Source organism: Parasteatoda tepidariorum, chromosome 4 (genome assembly GCF_982258835.1).
Source record: "Parasteatoda tepidariorum strain Cologne lab strain chromosome 4, Ptep-v5.0, whole genome shotgun sequence".
Taxonomy (NCBI): Eukaryota; Metazoa; Arthropoda; class Arachnida; order Araneae; family Theridiidae; genus Parasteatoda; species Parasteatoda tepidariorum.
In genome coordinates this window covers 10,577,307-10,596,143 of record NC_141758.1, presented here as the reverse complement: position 1 = coordinate 10,596,143, position 18,837 = coordinate 10,577,307, and the positions used below count along the sequence as shown (strand labels likewise).

At 34.1% G+C, this 18,837-nt stretch overlaps 1 protein-coding gene across 1 annotated transcript in view; it reads right to left on the bottom strand.

Moving 5' to 3' along the window:
* Window positions 1–4,723: 4,723 nt before the first annotated feature.
* Window positions 4,724–18,837, bottom strand: part of LOC122271044 (uncharacterized) — a 60,575-nt gene continuing 46,461 nt past the window's right edge. The window contains exon 6 of the mRNA XM_043050842.3: window positions 4,724–5,150. Coding sequence (XP_042906776.2) covers window positions 4,756–5,150 — 395 coding nt within the window. The 3' untranslated portion in view covers window positions 4,724–4,755. The remainder of the gene's footprint in view (window positions 5,151–18,837) is intronic.

The window sequence follows — 18,837 nt, the reverse complement described above, 5'->3', positions numbered from 1 at the left end:
TAGCTCGTAATTATTTTTGTTTTACTTTTAAAAATAAAATTATAATTGTTGTATTTAGACTTATAGTGAACTATCATTACAAGCATATTTATTAGTAGTTATTCTTATATTTTATGACTCTAATTTTTAGAGTAATATTTTAGAATATATTTTCAACTTTTTAGAACATATATAGCTCTGAACTCTTGCTATCTTGAAAACTCACTATCTCATATATTTTTTGGCGTCCCTTCAACTTTGAGATAACAAGAGTATACAGTACTGAGAAAATTACTATTATTATTTTATGTTTCTTTTTTTTTAATTTTAAAAATGAGTAATTTTACCATATTATGTAAAATTTTAAAAAGGAAATGCCTTGCATTATTAGTATCTACAGTTTGTTGTTTAAAATTTTTATTTTTTTGAAAAATGACCACATGTTTTAAAAAATGACCACCGTCTAGAATGTAATAACTGGCCCATAGCAAAATTTCCTAATTTTTCCTTATTCTACGCAAGAGTCAAATTTTTAGAAAGTAACTTACATTGATTTTTCTGAAATTTGTTGAATTCTGAAATTTGTTTTTTTAATTACTCTTTTGGTTGGCTGGGTGCTAGCAAAAAGTAGCAAACAATTAAAAAATAATTGCAACACATAAATTTATACATATATATGTTACGGTTAAAATAATAAACCCGGTTATTATTAATAATAACCCATCAAGTTTGGTCAAAGTGATTAAATGGTTTATGAAGCATTGGGACATTGATGTGCCTTTTTGTTTTTGTGTTACAGTTAAGGTGATAAATCCGGTTATTGTTAATAATAACCGGTCAAATTTAATAATAACCGCTTCTTTTGGTCTAAGTGAGAACTAAAAAAGGAAGATTTCCTTTTCTTGATCTATGGCAGAATAATTGCCAATTCTTGGCAACTTCTGGGTAGCAGCAGGCGAGAAACAAAAAAATATCGCAGAAAGGGTTTAACTCATAGCCACCTCCGAGCAAACACCTACTTGTTTTTTTTTTCTTAATTTTTCCAGTTTATAATCAATTTGACGCCATGGCGATTGTAGTTGGCTTGGCGAATCACAATATGGAAATATCCCCAATGAAATCATGAAAGAATAACATTGACCAAAATCTATTGGTTATTAATAATAACCGGTTAATGTGATACATGTTCTTTATTCGAGAATGCCTAGGGTTTTTAAAAATTTCTTAAAGGTGCTTATTTTCGTTTTTTTTAAAGCCCTTAAAGGTGCTCTTTTCCATGGATGTTTTTAAAGAGTGCTCAATTTTCCCTTTTCCGAAAAGTGATATTTTTCTTTACCATTTTGATATTCGCCACAAGTTATGTTAAAAGACATTGTTCTATTCAACGATTTCACAATTCATTCAACCCCAATCTATTTCGGCTTACAGCCAGTCTGTAGTGTATGAAAGCACCATTTGTTTTACATGTTTGATGAAATACTTGTGGGTTCGCACTTGAGTATACTGAGCTGAATTCAGTGGTAAGAATTTTTTGACTCTTATGTGCAACCCTGCTGCATTTTGCAAGTGATTCTCAATTTCGGACTTCATTTTCCGCCCTCTGTAATAGAATCGAAAAATCTCTCGAATTTTTGCTGATTACGGGGACCAACTAAACATTGTCAATTTTTTTTTCCTTATTAGTGATAGAAAATTTCATTTCTCTTGTTAATTTCATTATTTGTAATGCTCCATCGTCTTCGTCACTGTAAATAAAACGATGAATTGTCAAAAACTTGCCAACCCTCTCTAATTATGATTTTTTTCAAAGTGCTTACAAATATTTTTGGGTGCTTAAAAGGTGCTTATTTTTTGTTGAAAAATTTGGCTAAGCACCCTGTATTCAGTTTAACTGGCTTATTTGGTTATTATTAGTATTGACGATTTTATTAATGATAACCTACTATTCACATTGACCGTAACATATATTTATGTAAACGTATTTTTATAATATTTTTGTAACATTGATACCACATATTCACTGCAACTCTTTAAATATGCCAAAAATCATTGAGAGAACAAAAAATATGTTATGATGGGACACATGATTCTCCACTAAGGAAGGAATTATGCTGCAGCTTATTTAAGTTGGTTAATAACTTTGTGCGTTATTAATAGCTAAAGAAACAAATATAAGTAATTCTGGTTATGAATAATCCTTGCTATTCCTCGGTTCGGGTGTTTGATCAGTCCTTATTAAAAGCCACGATAGCTTAAATATAACTCTTCCTGCTTTGAAACGTTTTGTTTTGATGAATGGAATAATTGCTCATTTTTCTTCTGTTTTGTGTTGCATGAAATTTTTTTGCAGATCGTAGGTACTTTTGCATTGCCGATTTAATTTACTCTCTACACAAGTTTTTTTTAACAACATTTTTTTTTTTTACCAAAATGTACTAGTTAAAAAACATTATATGTAATACGGAGTCGCATAAATGTTGTTGCCAATTTCAAGGGTAGCTAAGGAGCATCTTCAGGATTAAAATTGCATTGGAACTCATAGTCATGGTCATACTCATCTCATCTATAGTCATGGAAATTACGTTATACGAAGTTATAGGAATGTATCTATATTCTTATAACTTGACTCCGAAAAGGTAATAATAAGGAAAAGGCCCCCGACCGCGTATGACGATATTTTTTTAAACTGGTTCCTATACAGTTTTAATCTTGATGCTGTACCCTAACTCTCCTGGAAGTTTATCACAACATTTACTCGGCTATATACAACATTTTTTAATTTTGTCAAGAAATGTCATATTAAAAAAATATTTGTGGCTTTAGGAGAAAAACTAGTCTGATTTAAAATCTTCACGCTGAGCTAGGCAAATCAAGTGTTGCAAAAAAAAAAATTTTTCCTGTGTTATGATTGTGAATATTAATTGAGACACTTACTTTTTGTGAAGACGAGTCCAGAATTATTTAAATCCTGGGTTCTGAAAACCCTTAGTTTACAAAAAAATCTAACGGAATCGATGAATTTTGTTCTAACATGTATAATATTGTTTTGTTCATTGATGAACTTTTTTGTTTTGAGTAACAATCATTTTGTTTCAGTTACTTGTGGAAATAGCCCTAAAATGTAGTAAAAAATAGTTGACTGGATTTCCGCCCGGCTGACCAAAAATTACTATTTTTTTATTATGGGGCTAGTATTTAACTTCATTAAATTTCTTTTCGTCAAATAAGTATGAAGACATTTCATTTTAAAGACTATTTTATAAATTTGAAGATATTTTATTGATTAATTGGAAGTCCAAAACTATAATAGTTAGGAATTATTAAAAGGTTTAAAAATATAAATTTTTAGTCATTGTAAGTAAAAGGAATTTTTCTCATATTAGCTTTTGTTAATTAACTTCTGCAGGTTTGACGAAATACAAAAGTGTACTTGAAGTTTCTTATGTAAACTTTTGTTATTGATTTGCTTCTCTTTCTGGGGGGCGGGGGGATCTTGAAATCGGATTGCTTTTCTAGTAGATTGTGTAACCAGACATACTACATTCGCAACGCTTTATTGGTTAAGGAGTCAAAATATTTTCTTAGAACCTTAACGCCATTCTAACATAGGGTGCGTAGAGTTTTTAAAAGCCCTTAAAGGTGCTTTTTCAATTGGGTGTTTTTAAAAAGTGCTTAATTTTCACCTTTTCAAAATGAGATTTTTCCTTTACCACGATGATTTTCGCTACGAATTATGCAAAAAGACACAGTTTACATTGTTCTATTCGACGTTTTCTCAATTCAAACCCAATCTACTTCTGCGTATTGTCAGTCAGTAGCGTATGAAAACGCCGTTCGTTTTACATGATTCAAAATTGTCACGATTTTTGGCAATTGTCAAAAACAATGTCGTATGTTTTTTTTTGTCATGACGGTTAAAACAAAATAAAACCGTTAAAGTGCTTAAAAATATTTTTTGAGTGCTTCTTGTTGAATAATTTGGTTACGCACCTTGTAACCTTAAATAAATATTACATATGGTAGGATATGTTTTTAGTCCCCCAGTATCAAATCTTTTCTTTCGAGTATCTGCAATTATATTTGATAGACTAAGACCTTATTATATTCCTTTCATAATGCCTTCTGTCTAGTTTAGAATTAGATAAATGTCCGGTTATGTCGCTCTTGTACCCAGATTATGCGTAGCGTTTTTGATCTAGATTATGGGTAGAGGAATATACAGTCGGGACAATTTTTTGTTAGATTATGTGGCCGGACATAGTCTGTTGTCAACAACTCCAGGTTGATTTATTAATGGATTATCAAGGGGGTTACCCAAATTTTCAATCCCCCTTCTGCGTAAGCTATTGGGACCATCTTTTCAGATTGGTGGGTCACCTTTCAATGAAATGAACCTGATACGACTCCCAGCGATGGCTGGTCGATACGAAGCTCGCACCGACCTCAGTGCTATAGATGGATAAGAGCCCCCTTGCCGCCAGGCTAACCGTCGATCGTTTTGCTCTCCATGTAACACAATTGTAATTCCATCAAACAGTCCTCCACGAAGGCAAGTTTTTCCTAATACTTCATCCAGGAGTTTCCTTGTCTTGTGGATTGGATTCAAAATTATTTGGCTACAGCGTAGAGCCTTAGAAGCCATAAACCCGGTCGGCTATTCAACGACAGTTATAAAATGAAATGAAATGTATCGATTAATAAGTTGAAATATAAAAATTAGTATAAGAAATGAAAGGAATAACTACTTGATAATATGATTTTATTTCATTTCACTATTTAAATTTGCTTCTGTGGGTGATGTATTTCGAAGCCATAGTAATAGGCTCCATTTGGTATTGAACCAAACATTGGAAAGTTTTGGATTGGTTGCAGAGTTTGTGGAGCGTATGATTGCACAGGCACTTGTTGCTGGCTCACAAAAGAAGCTGGAGGTTGTTGTGTCTTGATAGTTTGCTGATTTGGCACAGTTGCTGATGATGGAGAAGAAAATGCTCCGCTTGATATTGGCACTTGCTGTTGCGATAACGGCTGATTGCTTGGATTTTGTTGATAAGTTACTGATGATGTTCGTAGACTTTGCTGTTGTATGGGCATTGGTGCCATTGGGTACATAATGAAATACTGTTGTGAGATGGGCTGGCGCATCGGCATTTGAGGTACGCCATTGGGTCCTGCAAGCATAAGTATATGTTGGATCAGGAAATATTAAAAAATAGAATTAGCAAAAAGTATAGGGGTATTAGAACGATTATATAGAGATCGTTCTGTAATATGTGCCTTTAATTTTTAATAGATTATAAAGTGCGATTTAGAAACTTTGTAAAAAATTAATCAAAAAGTTTCACGTTTAGGACTTACATTTAATATTCAAGCTGACGAATCAATAATTTTTTTGATAGTGACACTATCCGTAAAGATTCGCCCTATTAATAATAAACTTAAAATTAAATGAAAACAATTTTTAAAAATAACCACGTTTTAGAACTATCATTTAGCAAAGTGAAGAGTCTCAAAAAAGACCTTATACATTAGTTTAAAAAAATTATTAATAAATAAATAAAATTTAATAAAGAAAAACCGACAAAAGCAAAATATTAAACGTCTCATGCTTCTTCGATTGCGGCTGCCCGTGTAGTTCGTCTTTAGAAAGCCACAATATCTAAGGCAGAGATACCATCTTTATCCGCTTAGTAAAAAAAAAGTATCTTTCTTCTAGTGGTAACGAAATTTAAGTTAATTTTAGTTTAGTATTTTTCATTGTAAGTAATTTTTCCACCACTACATATCAAAACTTCGAAGAATAATGTGATATACAACTTTATTGATTACTCTTTCGGAATATCAAAAACTTATTCAGCTTTGAACTGATAAACGATGACACAAAGTATGGATGATTGAACGTGTAAAGCTAAACGTTGAGGGCACAAGGGTAAAAAATTCGTCGTCTGCGTGTTTTGCATCGGGCGGGGTACTATCTAAAAATTACTATAAATAATGTACATATTTTATTAATTTTAATTTTGCTCATCATTATTATCCTTGTATATATTTTCTTTCCCGTTCTTTTTCTACTGCTATATTAATCAGGACAGCTACTGGGAAGCAACCAACAAATGAAAGCCACGGGGAAACAGGTCCCCAGGGCATAGGGACATTCCCAACACCCCAATTTAAATTTTGCTTTTACCATTTTCAATACTCTCTCCAATCATATGAATGTGCAAAAGCCCTTAATAGGGCTGGTTCACAGATTTAGATTCCCAATCTATATAGTTACTCTTTTAGAAAGTGGGCGTAATTATCCTTATTCTACGTGTTGTAATATTTAATTCGCTACCAGTTTTGGAAACTGCGCATTTCAAAAAGGAAAGCTTTTCGTTCTTTATATGCCAAAATCTGTCTTTAACATTGAATTAACGCCCCGCCCCTACTTGAAATAGTTAAACCGCGTAACTGCCACTGTACCAGACAAATGGGAAGAATTCTTTCCCCAGACAAACTAAAGGAAGAAGACTATCGATGATACAGTTTATTAGGCGACATGCTATGGTCCTATTTTTTTATTTTGTCTTAAATATTACATTTAAAGGAGCAGATTATTTTAAAGCTATATGTTCTTTAAAATTTATTCATTCGGACAAAAGTTAAACTTTTGCAAAAATATCATTTAGAAAATAAGCTGTAACTTTCCTTACAAAACTAATTTAAAATCATATCACACCCGAATGAGGTAAGTTGATGATCAAGTAATATAAAATCATTATAAATATAACAAAAAAATTTGCTCACACCTCCTATGCCTATGTGAGGTGGGTATCTAAGTATCGGCCCCGAAGGGGCCCTAACTCATTCATCTGAGTGGGGTAGCAGTGTGTGCAGCTAGAGCTCAAATCAAAGGGGTAAAATAAGTAGCAAAATTGCCTTAGTACGTAAACACAATGAATGAAAATAGAACTTGATTAGATAGGTACATATAAATACATTAAGTGAGGGGTATATACAAAATAAGAGTAGAATCGCAACTCCTGACCTGCCTCGCCTCCCCCCCGAAGGGCTTCATTGGTGCACAGGACAGGAGCCTTGATTCAAGAAGTGAAAATATATACAACTATATACAAGATTAAGTGGCGAACCGTTTGGATAGCACGCCGTCTGAGAGGAAAAACACCGTTGCCGGGCTATATTTAATATTTTCCCTGAGAAGTTCGAAATCAAAAATAGTATGGTAATTGCATGCGTTGCAGCGAGTTGCATCTTTGAAGAAGGCGGCGCATAAGAGTATGATATGTTCTTGTATGGTGTTAATTTTTAGGTCTTTCCTAATATCGCTCATGCGGAGTCTCCGGGGAGCCCCCGTGATTCTTCTTATCATTTTATTTTGTAGTATTTCAAGCTTGCGTTTTTGCGTGGGCGTCAGGGCGCTCCATGCGGGGGCAGCGTAACTGATTATAGGTCTAATGCATTGGAGGAATAATGTTCTCTTAGTTTTAAGAGCTAGCTTAGAGTCGTAGTTGATAATTGGTTTAAGTGAGTAGAATGCTCCGTTAGCTTTTGCGGATATATTCTTAATATGGAGGTTCCAGTTCATGTTGTGGGTGAGAGTTACCCCTAGGTAGGTAGCACTATTTACTACGGGAATTGTCTCGTTGAAGAGTAAGATATTGCTACTTTTGATCTTTTTCTTTTTTGATTTTCTCATAATGAGCAGTGAGGATTTGCTGGAGTTGATAGAGATTTTCCATTTTGCGCACCATTGTTCTATGCATGGGATGGTCTTCCTTAAGTTGCTTATAGCATTGTTGGGGTTTAGCGATTTGCTCAGGATCGCTGTATCATCAGCATAATATGCAGTACTAATATTACTTGAGTCATTAAAATTTGGAAAGTCTGCGGCATAAATGAGGTAGAGCGTTGGACCCAAGATTGAGCCCTGTGGAACTCCCGCATTAATGGATCTGATTGATGATTTAATTTCGTTAATTTTAATGTTGAATGACCTGTTCTTTAGGTAGTTGTTGATAATAAGAATCATGTCTTTAGGGATATTTTGTTTGATCATCTTGTAAATGAGTCCCTGGTGCCAGACGCGGTCAAATGCTTTGGCCACGTCCAGCATCAGGAGGGCAGTAGTCTCATTTTTATAGAAACTCTTGGATACTTCTTCAACTATCCTGACCAGTTGTTTGGTAGTGGAGAGATTATCTCTAAACCCGAATTGTTCGTTAGGTATGAAGGTGAGGTAGGGTTTGAGTCTATTTAGGATTGTCCTTTCGAAGATTTTAGAAAAGGCCTTCAGTAGACTTATCGGTCTGTAGCTATCCGGTTTTAGGAGGTTCTTCCCTTGTTTAGGGAAGAGGACAATCTGAGCATGTTTCCACTGTTGAGGGAAGTAGCAGATGTCTAGGCAAGCGTTCAGTATATTTTTCAGTTGTTCAACAATATTAGGGGGGAGGAATTTAATCATTACATTATTGATTTTGTCCGCCCCTGGGGCTTTGTTGTTATGAAATTTGTCGATGATCTTGTATAGCTCGTCAGTGGTGATCGGCTCGGTATCTTTGTTTGGTTTATTTGTGCTGATATAGTTATTATAAGTATCAATAATATTCGTCTCTGAGTTAATGTCCCTTGGCTCCTTATTTATAGAGAATTGGAGCTCCATCGTGTCAGCAAAGATTTCACTCTTATCACTGTCGGAGTAGGTTTTTCCATTGGGTCCGAGGAGAGGCATATTGGTTGTTTTAGGGCTTTTAAGAGCTTTAACCATCTTCCAGGCTGATTTATCCTGTACAGTGAGACTATCTACTTTCTCATCCCAGGTTTCCTTTTTAAAATCATAGATCTCTTTTTTGATCATTTTGGTGTAGCTATTAACTTGTGATTTAATAGTTGGATCTCGATTCCTTTGATAAGTTTTTCTCAGTTTGTTTTTAATTTTGATGAGGTATTTAATGTAGTATGGGAGCTTGTAATAGTCGCTTCTGATTTCAGTCTTATAAGATGAGCCATTATATGCTTCTTGTATATCATTTGTGAGGTTTGTTATCTCATGATCTATATCTGACTCCGTGTTTAGGTTATTTGCCCGATTGGAACTATTTATGAGGCAGTTTGTATACGTGAGCCAATCAGTGGTGGTTTTTGTTCTGGTTTTATCTTGTTTCTTGAAATTTGCAGTAACTAGGATGGGCAGATGATCGCTGCTAAGCTCAAAAACTGTATGTATAGTAAATAGGCTGTTAGAGTTCGTAATGAGAATATCTAAGATATCTTCTGAGTGGTAGGCATTTGTGGGCATAAAAGTCGGTCCCTCTGGAGCGTAGACCGTCAGGTTGAAGTTTTTAACTTGTTTGTGGAGGTTTTTGCCTGGGGTGTTGTCCTTAGCGCAGCCCCAAATTCTATTTTTGGAGTTTAGATCTCCTAGCACAATGCTCTCTAAGTGCGGGGGGAAGAGATCCTGTATATTTTTGTCAGTCAGGCAGTGTTTTGGGGGATTGTAAATGCTGGTGATTTTCAGTTTTCGATTGTTCTCCAGGTTTATTATTACTGAGACTTCTTCGAAACCGTCATGTTTTGTGGAGCTGTAAAAAGCAGCCGAGTAGTTTTTCCTGATAAATAGTGCGGCTCCACCTCCGCGGTAAGCGGTGCGGTCGCACCTAAAAGTATTGAAATTTGGAAGGTTGATTTTATTACAGGGGTTAAGGTGAGTCTCTGAGACTGCACAGATATCAATGCTGTAGTCGTCTAAAAAGTTCAAAAATTCTCCTCTTTTGTCATTGAGTCCATTAGCATTCCATGCCGCAATTATAGTTGGGCTCACACCTCATATCTGCCAACTCTTCCGAAAGATTTTATTTTCATATTTAAAGTGGTAGCAATACTCAGGTTATTCCAATTAACTTATTGAATTATAATGATAATTATAAATGAGTTTGACCACCACTACATATAAATAATTACAATGAATATAAAGCATAATAATCTTTGCGCAAGCAAAATCCATCGACACCATTACAGCTCCCACGGGCATTACCTCAGATGAAGAAGTCAATTGTCCGCTCCGCGGACAGGCACTTTGTTCTCTATTCAAGTTCAAGCGCAAGCAAATTTCAACGGGATCAAAATATAAATATATATTTGAGTCAGATTGTGTTTCGCTTATTGTTTTACAACCACTCTGAAAATCCATTCTCGGAAAGAGTGAAAGTTGGCATGTAATGTATGACAGTTTTATTATTGATTTGATTTACTATATTTTTAATCTCAGTAATCGCCAAAGTAAGCAATTACTTTTACTGGAAGAAACAAAACTGTATAATTACAATTACGCTAAAATGAAATTCAATTCAATCAATCTTCTATTTAAATGTTAAAATGTTGAAAAATAAATATTGGTTTTAAAAGTGGTGACGCAAAAAATTCAAATTTTCTTTAATAGAGTTATTAAATAAGGGATCAAATTTTTTGTTGCATTAATGCAAGTACTTGATTCAGGTATAGGGATTTCAAATCTGAAATTAGTTTTGTTCAGAAATCTACAGTTTTTCCTTCGAAATAATATTTTTAGTGTAATTTATTCGTTGTATAAATGTGCAAGTTTATAAAGAACATACAGTTTTAAATACAAACATATACATTTGTTGTACGTAAGAAAATAACATAAACAGAAATGCATCATTGACTTGTTCTTACTACTCCCTACGTGGCAAAGAAATGTAAACATTTAGTTTTCACTTGAGTTAATTTTAAAAAATCTTGTGAAAGAGAATATTATTTAATTGCATAAAAGCTTTAGCTTGCAGAGAGAGTCCTTTTGCAAATCTGAAATCAGCGACGTGAAAATAACCAATATCCGCTCAAAAATCTCATGCGACGAAAAAAAAGAAGAAAAAAAATTAAATAAACAAAATTTTATCAAATAAAAAAGTTCCCCAGTGTCATTTATTTTATTGTATAACCGTCGTTGAACATCTGACCCAATTTTTGGCTTACGACAACTAATGTACAACTCCATAGCCTTGTAATATTGAACCCAATCTAGAAGACAAGGGAACTCCTGGATAAGGTATTGGGAGAAATTTGCCTTCGTGGGGGACTTTTTGATGGAACGAACTGGCACTTGAGTTACATGAAGTGGAAGACCACGAAAACCTCCCACGATAAGCCAAGGGGAATCTGACCCATGATCCGTCTACCACGGAGGATATTTTACATCAGTACTGTGGTCGGAGCAAGCCGAATACAGAATTTGTATCGACCAATCAACGCTGGGATTCAAACCCGGCTTACCACATTGGAAGACGAACGCTCTATCACCTGAGCCACCACGGCTCCAGTGTTATTTATTATCATTTTTAGATTACTTGATTTATTCCTGCTGTTTTATGGTAGGTTTCACGATTTAGTCAGTTCGAACTAACTAAATCGTGAATCTACTGAATGCTCTAAGCAGTCATTCACCCTAGCCCCATCACTGTTTTTTACTCCAGAGTCTTAGTCGTCCTAGGGCTCAATACAGATGAAGTAGTAGGGGCAGGTTCTTCGTAGATGCCTTAAATGCTATGGTAGGAAGGAGTGACCATTAAATCGAAATTGTTCGATTCCTTGTTTTCGCATCTTTTTCGCAATTCTATAAAAATATATTTACTCAAAAAAAGCTCAACGCTCCTAAGAACTTTATATTCAGAGAAAAAAAGACTGGTATCTAAATTATTTCATTCTTGGAATATATCTCGTGGGAACAAAACATTACATTTAATTTGTGCTTTTCGCGTCAAAACAAATTGTTGAATTTTCGCACAAGTAGACTTGAATGACTAAAAAATGTTGTATACATTTAATTTGTACTTATTTATTTTTATAGAGTCCCTATCCTTGAAATTAGTTGAACGTTGAATCCGAAGTCATAGTCGATCTATGTTTATTGTGAAAGCTGTAAATATTTTATTAAGACATTTTGCGATTTAATTTTAAAAAATTATAAATAGATGGCGCAGCGAGCAATGATGACCAAAGTGAAAAGTTCTAGCGTTATGAAAAGAGGAATGATTAATGAATAAAACCATCAATAGCATTTTTTTTCTTTTTATTTTACTATATTTTTTTGTAACTATTCTTTTAAAAAAAATAGTTTTTTTGATGGTTTCGAGTTACCCTTTTCAAGTTAGTCCCTTTCATTGGTTTTTATTTTCTTTTTTTTTTTTTTGCACGGAAGTTGCCATGACTTGGCAAATAGTCTGCCACACATCACGATAAGGAAATCTCCCCACAATCGAAATCTCAAAACAAGAGAAAATCTACTGGGACTATTATTTTTCCTGCCCGATACGACAGGACCTTTAGCGTTTCACCAAAAAGTATACTTCTCACTAGTTCATCTTGAACTTTTTGGACAAGTTATCGGAGTCTGAATAATACACAACATGAAATGGGGTGAAGTCTGTTAACGGGACCGCAGAGAAAGGAGGAGCGATTAAATTTCAAAGTGGGCGTTTCCACTTATCGTCGAAAATAACCTCACTACTTGTGGGAAGGGAGATAAATATGTATAAGCTGTTGCTTGATTTGACAAGACAGCTGAAAATTCTGCCTTTAACCCTTTCGTGCCAACTGTCACAAATAATTGTGCCAGCATAAAACCGTATCAATCAGGGTAAAAAGATATAACTGGCAACCACAGTTCTTTAGCAGTTAATTTGTGGGCGGGGTTATAATTGTTTGATTTATTTATTTCACCATTACTTTAGTTCAAAATGAAATTATCCAGTTATACTTTGAACTATAATACAGGTAACCAAATTTGTCACTGCTAACTTTTTTAAAATACCTAATTATCTAATTCATCACACCTAGTCACATCGATGACAAACACTGCCATTATCATTAAAAGGAATATTAATCATAAACTTCTTGATTACCTTAACTTCAATTTTTTAGAAGCAACGACCCTTGAGCTATTTTTCTCCCCATCCCATTCTATTGTCATTTCTAGTGTCTTTGCCCCCCCCCCCAAAGCCCCGGCTACCTTTATCAGCGACCTCAAAAATCTAATTTCCTACGGTTGGATTATTTTTCTGACTGGTGACTTCAACGCTAAACACAGCACATGGAACAATGATAGCATGATAGCAACGGCCTGGGCACCTCTCTATTTAATTTCATAAACTTAGCTAAATTAAATGCACACTACCCCCCCACCAATACCAGGATCTCGAACTTATCAGCTAATACGATCGATTTCGCCCTTTCTAGAAATTTAAATTACCTCATCAATACTAGTACCTTAAATGAACTCTGTTCTGATCATTTACCTGTTGAGTTTAGCATCAATATTAATGTCCCCAATAATCTTAATAATAAAATAAATAAAATCAACTGGAATAAATTTAATTGCATTCTAGCTAATTCCCCCCTAGTTTGCTCCCCAGTCGAGACCCCAACCCAATTAGATCAATTTGTTGACAGCTTCACTAATTCTATTAACCAGGCTGAAGAAGAGGCTTCCGTTTTTGTGGAGGCAAACAATTACTGCAATGCACTCCCCCCCCCCCCAATATCAGGAATCTTATTAGAGATAGAAACAATATCAGGAGGTTGTAGCAACAGTCCCGTGACCCAAATGACAAAGCTCGAATGAATCAGATCAACGCTAAAATTAGGAGAGATTTTCGAGCACACAAGCATTCCTCCTACACCAAGTATATCAAAGACCTTTCTGTCCAAAATAATTCAATTTGGATAGTGGTCAACAAATTTAAGGCTAAATCCTCAAGTATCCTACCCCTGAAACATAATAATTCTGTCATCTTCGATGACAATATGAAAGCCAACATCATTGCTGACAGTCTTGAATTGCAGTTTACCAACGATCTTGCCGGAAATGATTCTACAAACCTAGAGGTTGGAGGAGGTATTAATAATTTTTTTCCTGCAGCTATGACCCTGACACCCCGGGCCCTCTTAGTTATGCATACCTGCCAACTTTTACGCATTTGGCGTAAAATTTTATTTTTATATTTAAAGTGGTAGTAAATATATATTTTCTTTTCTTTTATAAACTTAATTTTTAAATGATTTTGATCACCACTATTTGTAAAAAAATTAAGCATATATATTAATATGTGTTGCTACCAGGGTCGTCAGCTTAAGCTTTTTCAAATACAGTGTATTTTTTTGCTTAAAATTGAAATTTTAATTCCATTTCAATACCACTGGGAAAAATCATAATGGAAGGGATTAAAAGTTGGTAGGTATGGTTATGTAATTAGCTCCATTAAGAAACTTTAGAATTTTAAGGGACCCGGTTAAGATAACATTAATAATATACTTTTCAAACCACTCCCCCTTAACTACATTCACTATTTAACATGCATTATTGACTCAGTTCTACGCTTATGATACTTCCCCACTGATTGGAAGATAGCAGTCATTAAACCTATCCTAAAGCCAGGAAAAGACCCAACAAAACCAGATAGCTATCGACCCATCAGTTTACTCTCCTCACTGAGCAAAATTGCTGAGGACATCATCTTGTGCAGAATGAGAGACTTCTGCGATGATAACCACATTATTATCGATAAGCAATTTGGCTTTCTCCCTAAACATTCCCCGCAACACCAACTCAGAAGGCTCATTGATTACATACACGTAGGATGGCTACACAACAAACACACAGGTGCCGTGTTTCTCGACTTGACTAAAGCCTTCGACAAGATATGGATCGATGCACTTATCTATAAATTAATTAAATACAATTTCCCTGGACTACTTATTCTAATTATACGATCCTACCAGACACACAGAAAGTTCATGGTCAACTGCAGCACATTTTTCTCCACCCTAAGATCCATTAATAGCGGTGTTCCCCAGGAGAACAAACTAGGACCCTTCCTATTTTTAATTTTTATTAATGATATCCCTAGAGATCCTGGTATTCTGACTGCACTGTACGCTGACGATACAGCCATTGCCACACATTGGGATTTACAATTAATATTCAAGCTGACGAATCAATAATTTTTTTCATAGTGACACTATCCGTAAAGGTGCGCCCTATTAATAATAAACTTAAAATTAAATGAAAACAATTTTTAAAAATAGCCACGTTTTAGAACAAACTCATTTAGCAAAGTGAAGAGTCTCAAAAAAAGACCTTATACATTAGTTTAAAAAAATTATTAATGAATAAATAAATAAAATTTAATAAAGAAAAATGGACAAATGGAAAATATCAAACGTCTCATGCTTCTTCGGTTACATCGATTGCGTCTGCCCGTGTAGTTTGTCTTTAGAAAGAAGTCCCTTCACCACAATATCTAAGGCAGAGATACCATCTTTCTCCGCTTTGTAAGAAAAAAGTATCTTCTAGTGGTAACGAAATTTAAGTTAATTTTAGTTTAGCATTTTTCATAATAAGTAATTTTTCCACCACTACATATCAAAACTTCGAAGAATAATGTGTATACAACTTTATTGATTGAATATCAAAGACTTTTACAGCTTTGAACTGATAAACGATAACACAAAGTATGGATGATTGACAGTGTAAAGTTAAGCCTTGAGGGCACTTGAGAAGACTTCCGGATTACAACTTCCGACTGACGTTTACGCCTAAACTTGAAAAAACGCACTATCCAATATTATTATACTTATAACTTTTCATTATAACGGGAACTTTAATCTAACTTTCAACGAAACAAAGAGCAAATGAATTCGGAAGACTCTGCAAGCTTGCTATGAAGTTTCCCAAAATATAACAAACGGTTCTATTTTACACAAATATAGTCGAATCAGGGATAGCACTCAAAGTATGGCTGACCTTACACTTTATTTATGCTGTGATATTAAATTTGTTTGAGACTTATTACCTGTTAGAATTTATAAATTATAGTAAATTTTATGAATGTTAAAATTACGCGTAAATTTAAACACAAATCATAATGAAACTTCCTAGAATATTAAGCCTGTTCACGCATTGCTTCGTAAGCTTAATATATAAGCTGAAGGATACACGGGAAGTTTTCTAAATTTTTTTATGTTTCAGGAAACCTGTTATTGTTTACATTCAGTCAACCATCCGTAGCCCGGCGTCTGCGTGCTTTGCATTGGGCGGGGTACTATCTGAAAATTACTATAAATAATGTACATATTTTATTAATTTTAATTTTGCTCATCATTATTATCCTTGTATATATTTTCTTTCCCGTTCTTTTTCTACTGCTATATTAATCAGGACAGCTACTGGGAAGCAACCAACAAATGAAAGCCACGGGGAAACAGGTCCCCAGGGCATAGGGACATTCCCAACACCCCAATTTAAATTTTGCTTTTACCATTTTCAATACTCTCTCCAATCATATGAATGTGCAAAAGCCCTTAATAGGGCTGGTTCACAGATTTAGATTCCCAATCTATATAGTTACTCCTTTAGAAAGTGGGCGTAATTATCCTTATTCTACGTGTTTTAATATTTAATTCGCTACCAGTTTTGGAAACTGCGCATTTCAAAAAGGAAAGCGTCTGGTTCTATTCAATCTTTTTATGCCAAAACCTGTCTTTAACATTGAATTAACGCCCCGCCCCTACTTGAAATAGTTAAACCACGTAACTGACAGTGTACCAAACAAATGGGAAAAATCTTTCCCCAGACAAACTAAAGGAAGAAGACTGTCGATGATACAGTTTATTATGCGACATGCTATGGTCCTATTTTTTATTTTGTCTTAAATATTACTTTTAAAGGAGCAGATTATTTTAAAGCTATATGTTCTTTATAAATTTATTCATTCGGACAAAAGTTAAACTTTTGCAAAAATATCATTTAGAAAATAAGCTGTAACTTAACTTTCCGAACAAAACTAATTTAAAATCATATCACACCCGAATGAGGTAAGTAAGATGATGATCAAGCAATACAAAATCATTATAAATATAACAAAAAAATTTGCTCCACAGTTCATATCTGCCAACTCTTAAGGAAGATTTTATTTTCATATTTAAGGTGGTAGCAATACTCAGGTTATTCCAATTAACTTATTGAATTATAATGATAATTATAAATGAGTTTGACCACCATAATTACAATAACAGAGATGCCAACTTGCTCCGGACGGCAAATATATATTTTAAAGTGGTAGTTTATCAATTGTGATTCTTGGCTAAATAAATTCAATTTAGTCGATTTTTATCCTCCAATATTTATAAATAATTCGTAGGCTTATATAATTCACCACTTTTTAGTGATAAATAATTATGTACCTGTCAAAAAGCAAGCAAAAATAGTCAAATATTTTCAAAATTTTCTTTGTAGTTAGTTACCGTTTTTTTTTAATTATTTTGGCGTGTCCGGAGCAGTTGGCATCTCTGCAATAAGTATAAAGCATAATAATCCTTGCACAAACGAATTTCAACGGTTTCAAAATATAAATTTGAGTCAGATTGTTTTTCGTTTATTGTTTTACAACCACTCTGAAAATCCATTCTCGGAAAGAGTGAAAGTTGGCAGGTATGACAGTTTTATTATTGATATGATTTACTATTTTTTTAATCTCAGTAATCGCTATAGTAAGCAATTACTTTTACTGGACCGGAAATCGAAAGAAACAACATCATGGAGAAAATGAATGTTCAATCTGAAATTTAAGTGTTAAAATATTGAAAAATAAATATTGGTTTTAAAAGTGGTGCCGGAAAAAATTCAAATTTTCTTTAATAGAGTTATTAAATAAGGGATCAAATTTTTTGTTGCATTAATGCAGGTTCTTGATTCAGGTATAGGGATTTCAAATCTGAAATTAGTTTTGTTCAGAAATCTATAGTTTTTCTTTCGAAATAATACTTTTAATGTAATTTATTCTTTGTATAAATGCACAAGTTTATAAAGAACATACAGTTTTAAATACAAACATATACACTTGTTGTACGTTAGAAGATAACATAAACTGAAATGCATCATTGTCTTGTTCTTACTACTCCCTACGCGGCAAAGAAGTGTAAACATTTAGTTTTCGCTTGAGTTAATCTTAAAAAATCTTGTCAAAGAAAATATTATTTAATTGCATACAAGCTTTAGCTTGCAGACAGAGAGTCCGGTTGCAAATCTGAAATCAGCTACGTGAAAATAACCAATATCCGCTCAAAAATCTCATGCGACGAAAAAAAAGAAGAAGAAAAAAAAATTTAAATAAACAAAATTTTATCAAATAAAAAAGTTTCCCAGTGTCATTTATTTTATCGTACTTCCGTCGTTGAACAACTGACCCAATTTTTGGCTTACGACTACTAATGTTCAACTCCATAACCTTGTAATTTTGAACCCAATCTAGAAGACAAGGGAACTCCTGGATCAAGTATTGGGAGAAATTTGCCTTCCTGGAGGACTTATTGATGGAACGAACCAGCACTTGCGTTACATGAAGTGGAAGACCACGAAACCCTCCCACGGTTATCCTGACGGCAAGGGGAATCTGACCCATGATCCGTCTACCACGGAGGATATTTTACATCAGTACTGTGGTCGGTGCAAGCCGGATGCGAAATTTGTATCGACCAGCCTACGCTGGGATTCAAACCCGGCTTATCTCATTGGAAGACGAACGCTCTATCACCTGAGCCACCACGGCTCCAGTGTAATTTATTATCATTTTTGGATTACTTGATTTATTCCTGCTGTTTTATATTAGGTTAGGGGGGCGATGTATAATTTGTAATTTCATTTACTTTATATAGTATTCTAAATTTCACTAAAATTAAAATACACCTACTACACAATAACGAATAATTAGTTTATATTTCTACCCTGTATGATGTTATAAAAACTTAAAATACTTATCATAGATTTCGTAGGATAGCCCGCACACC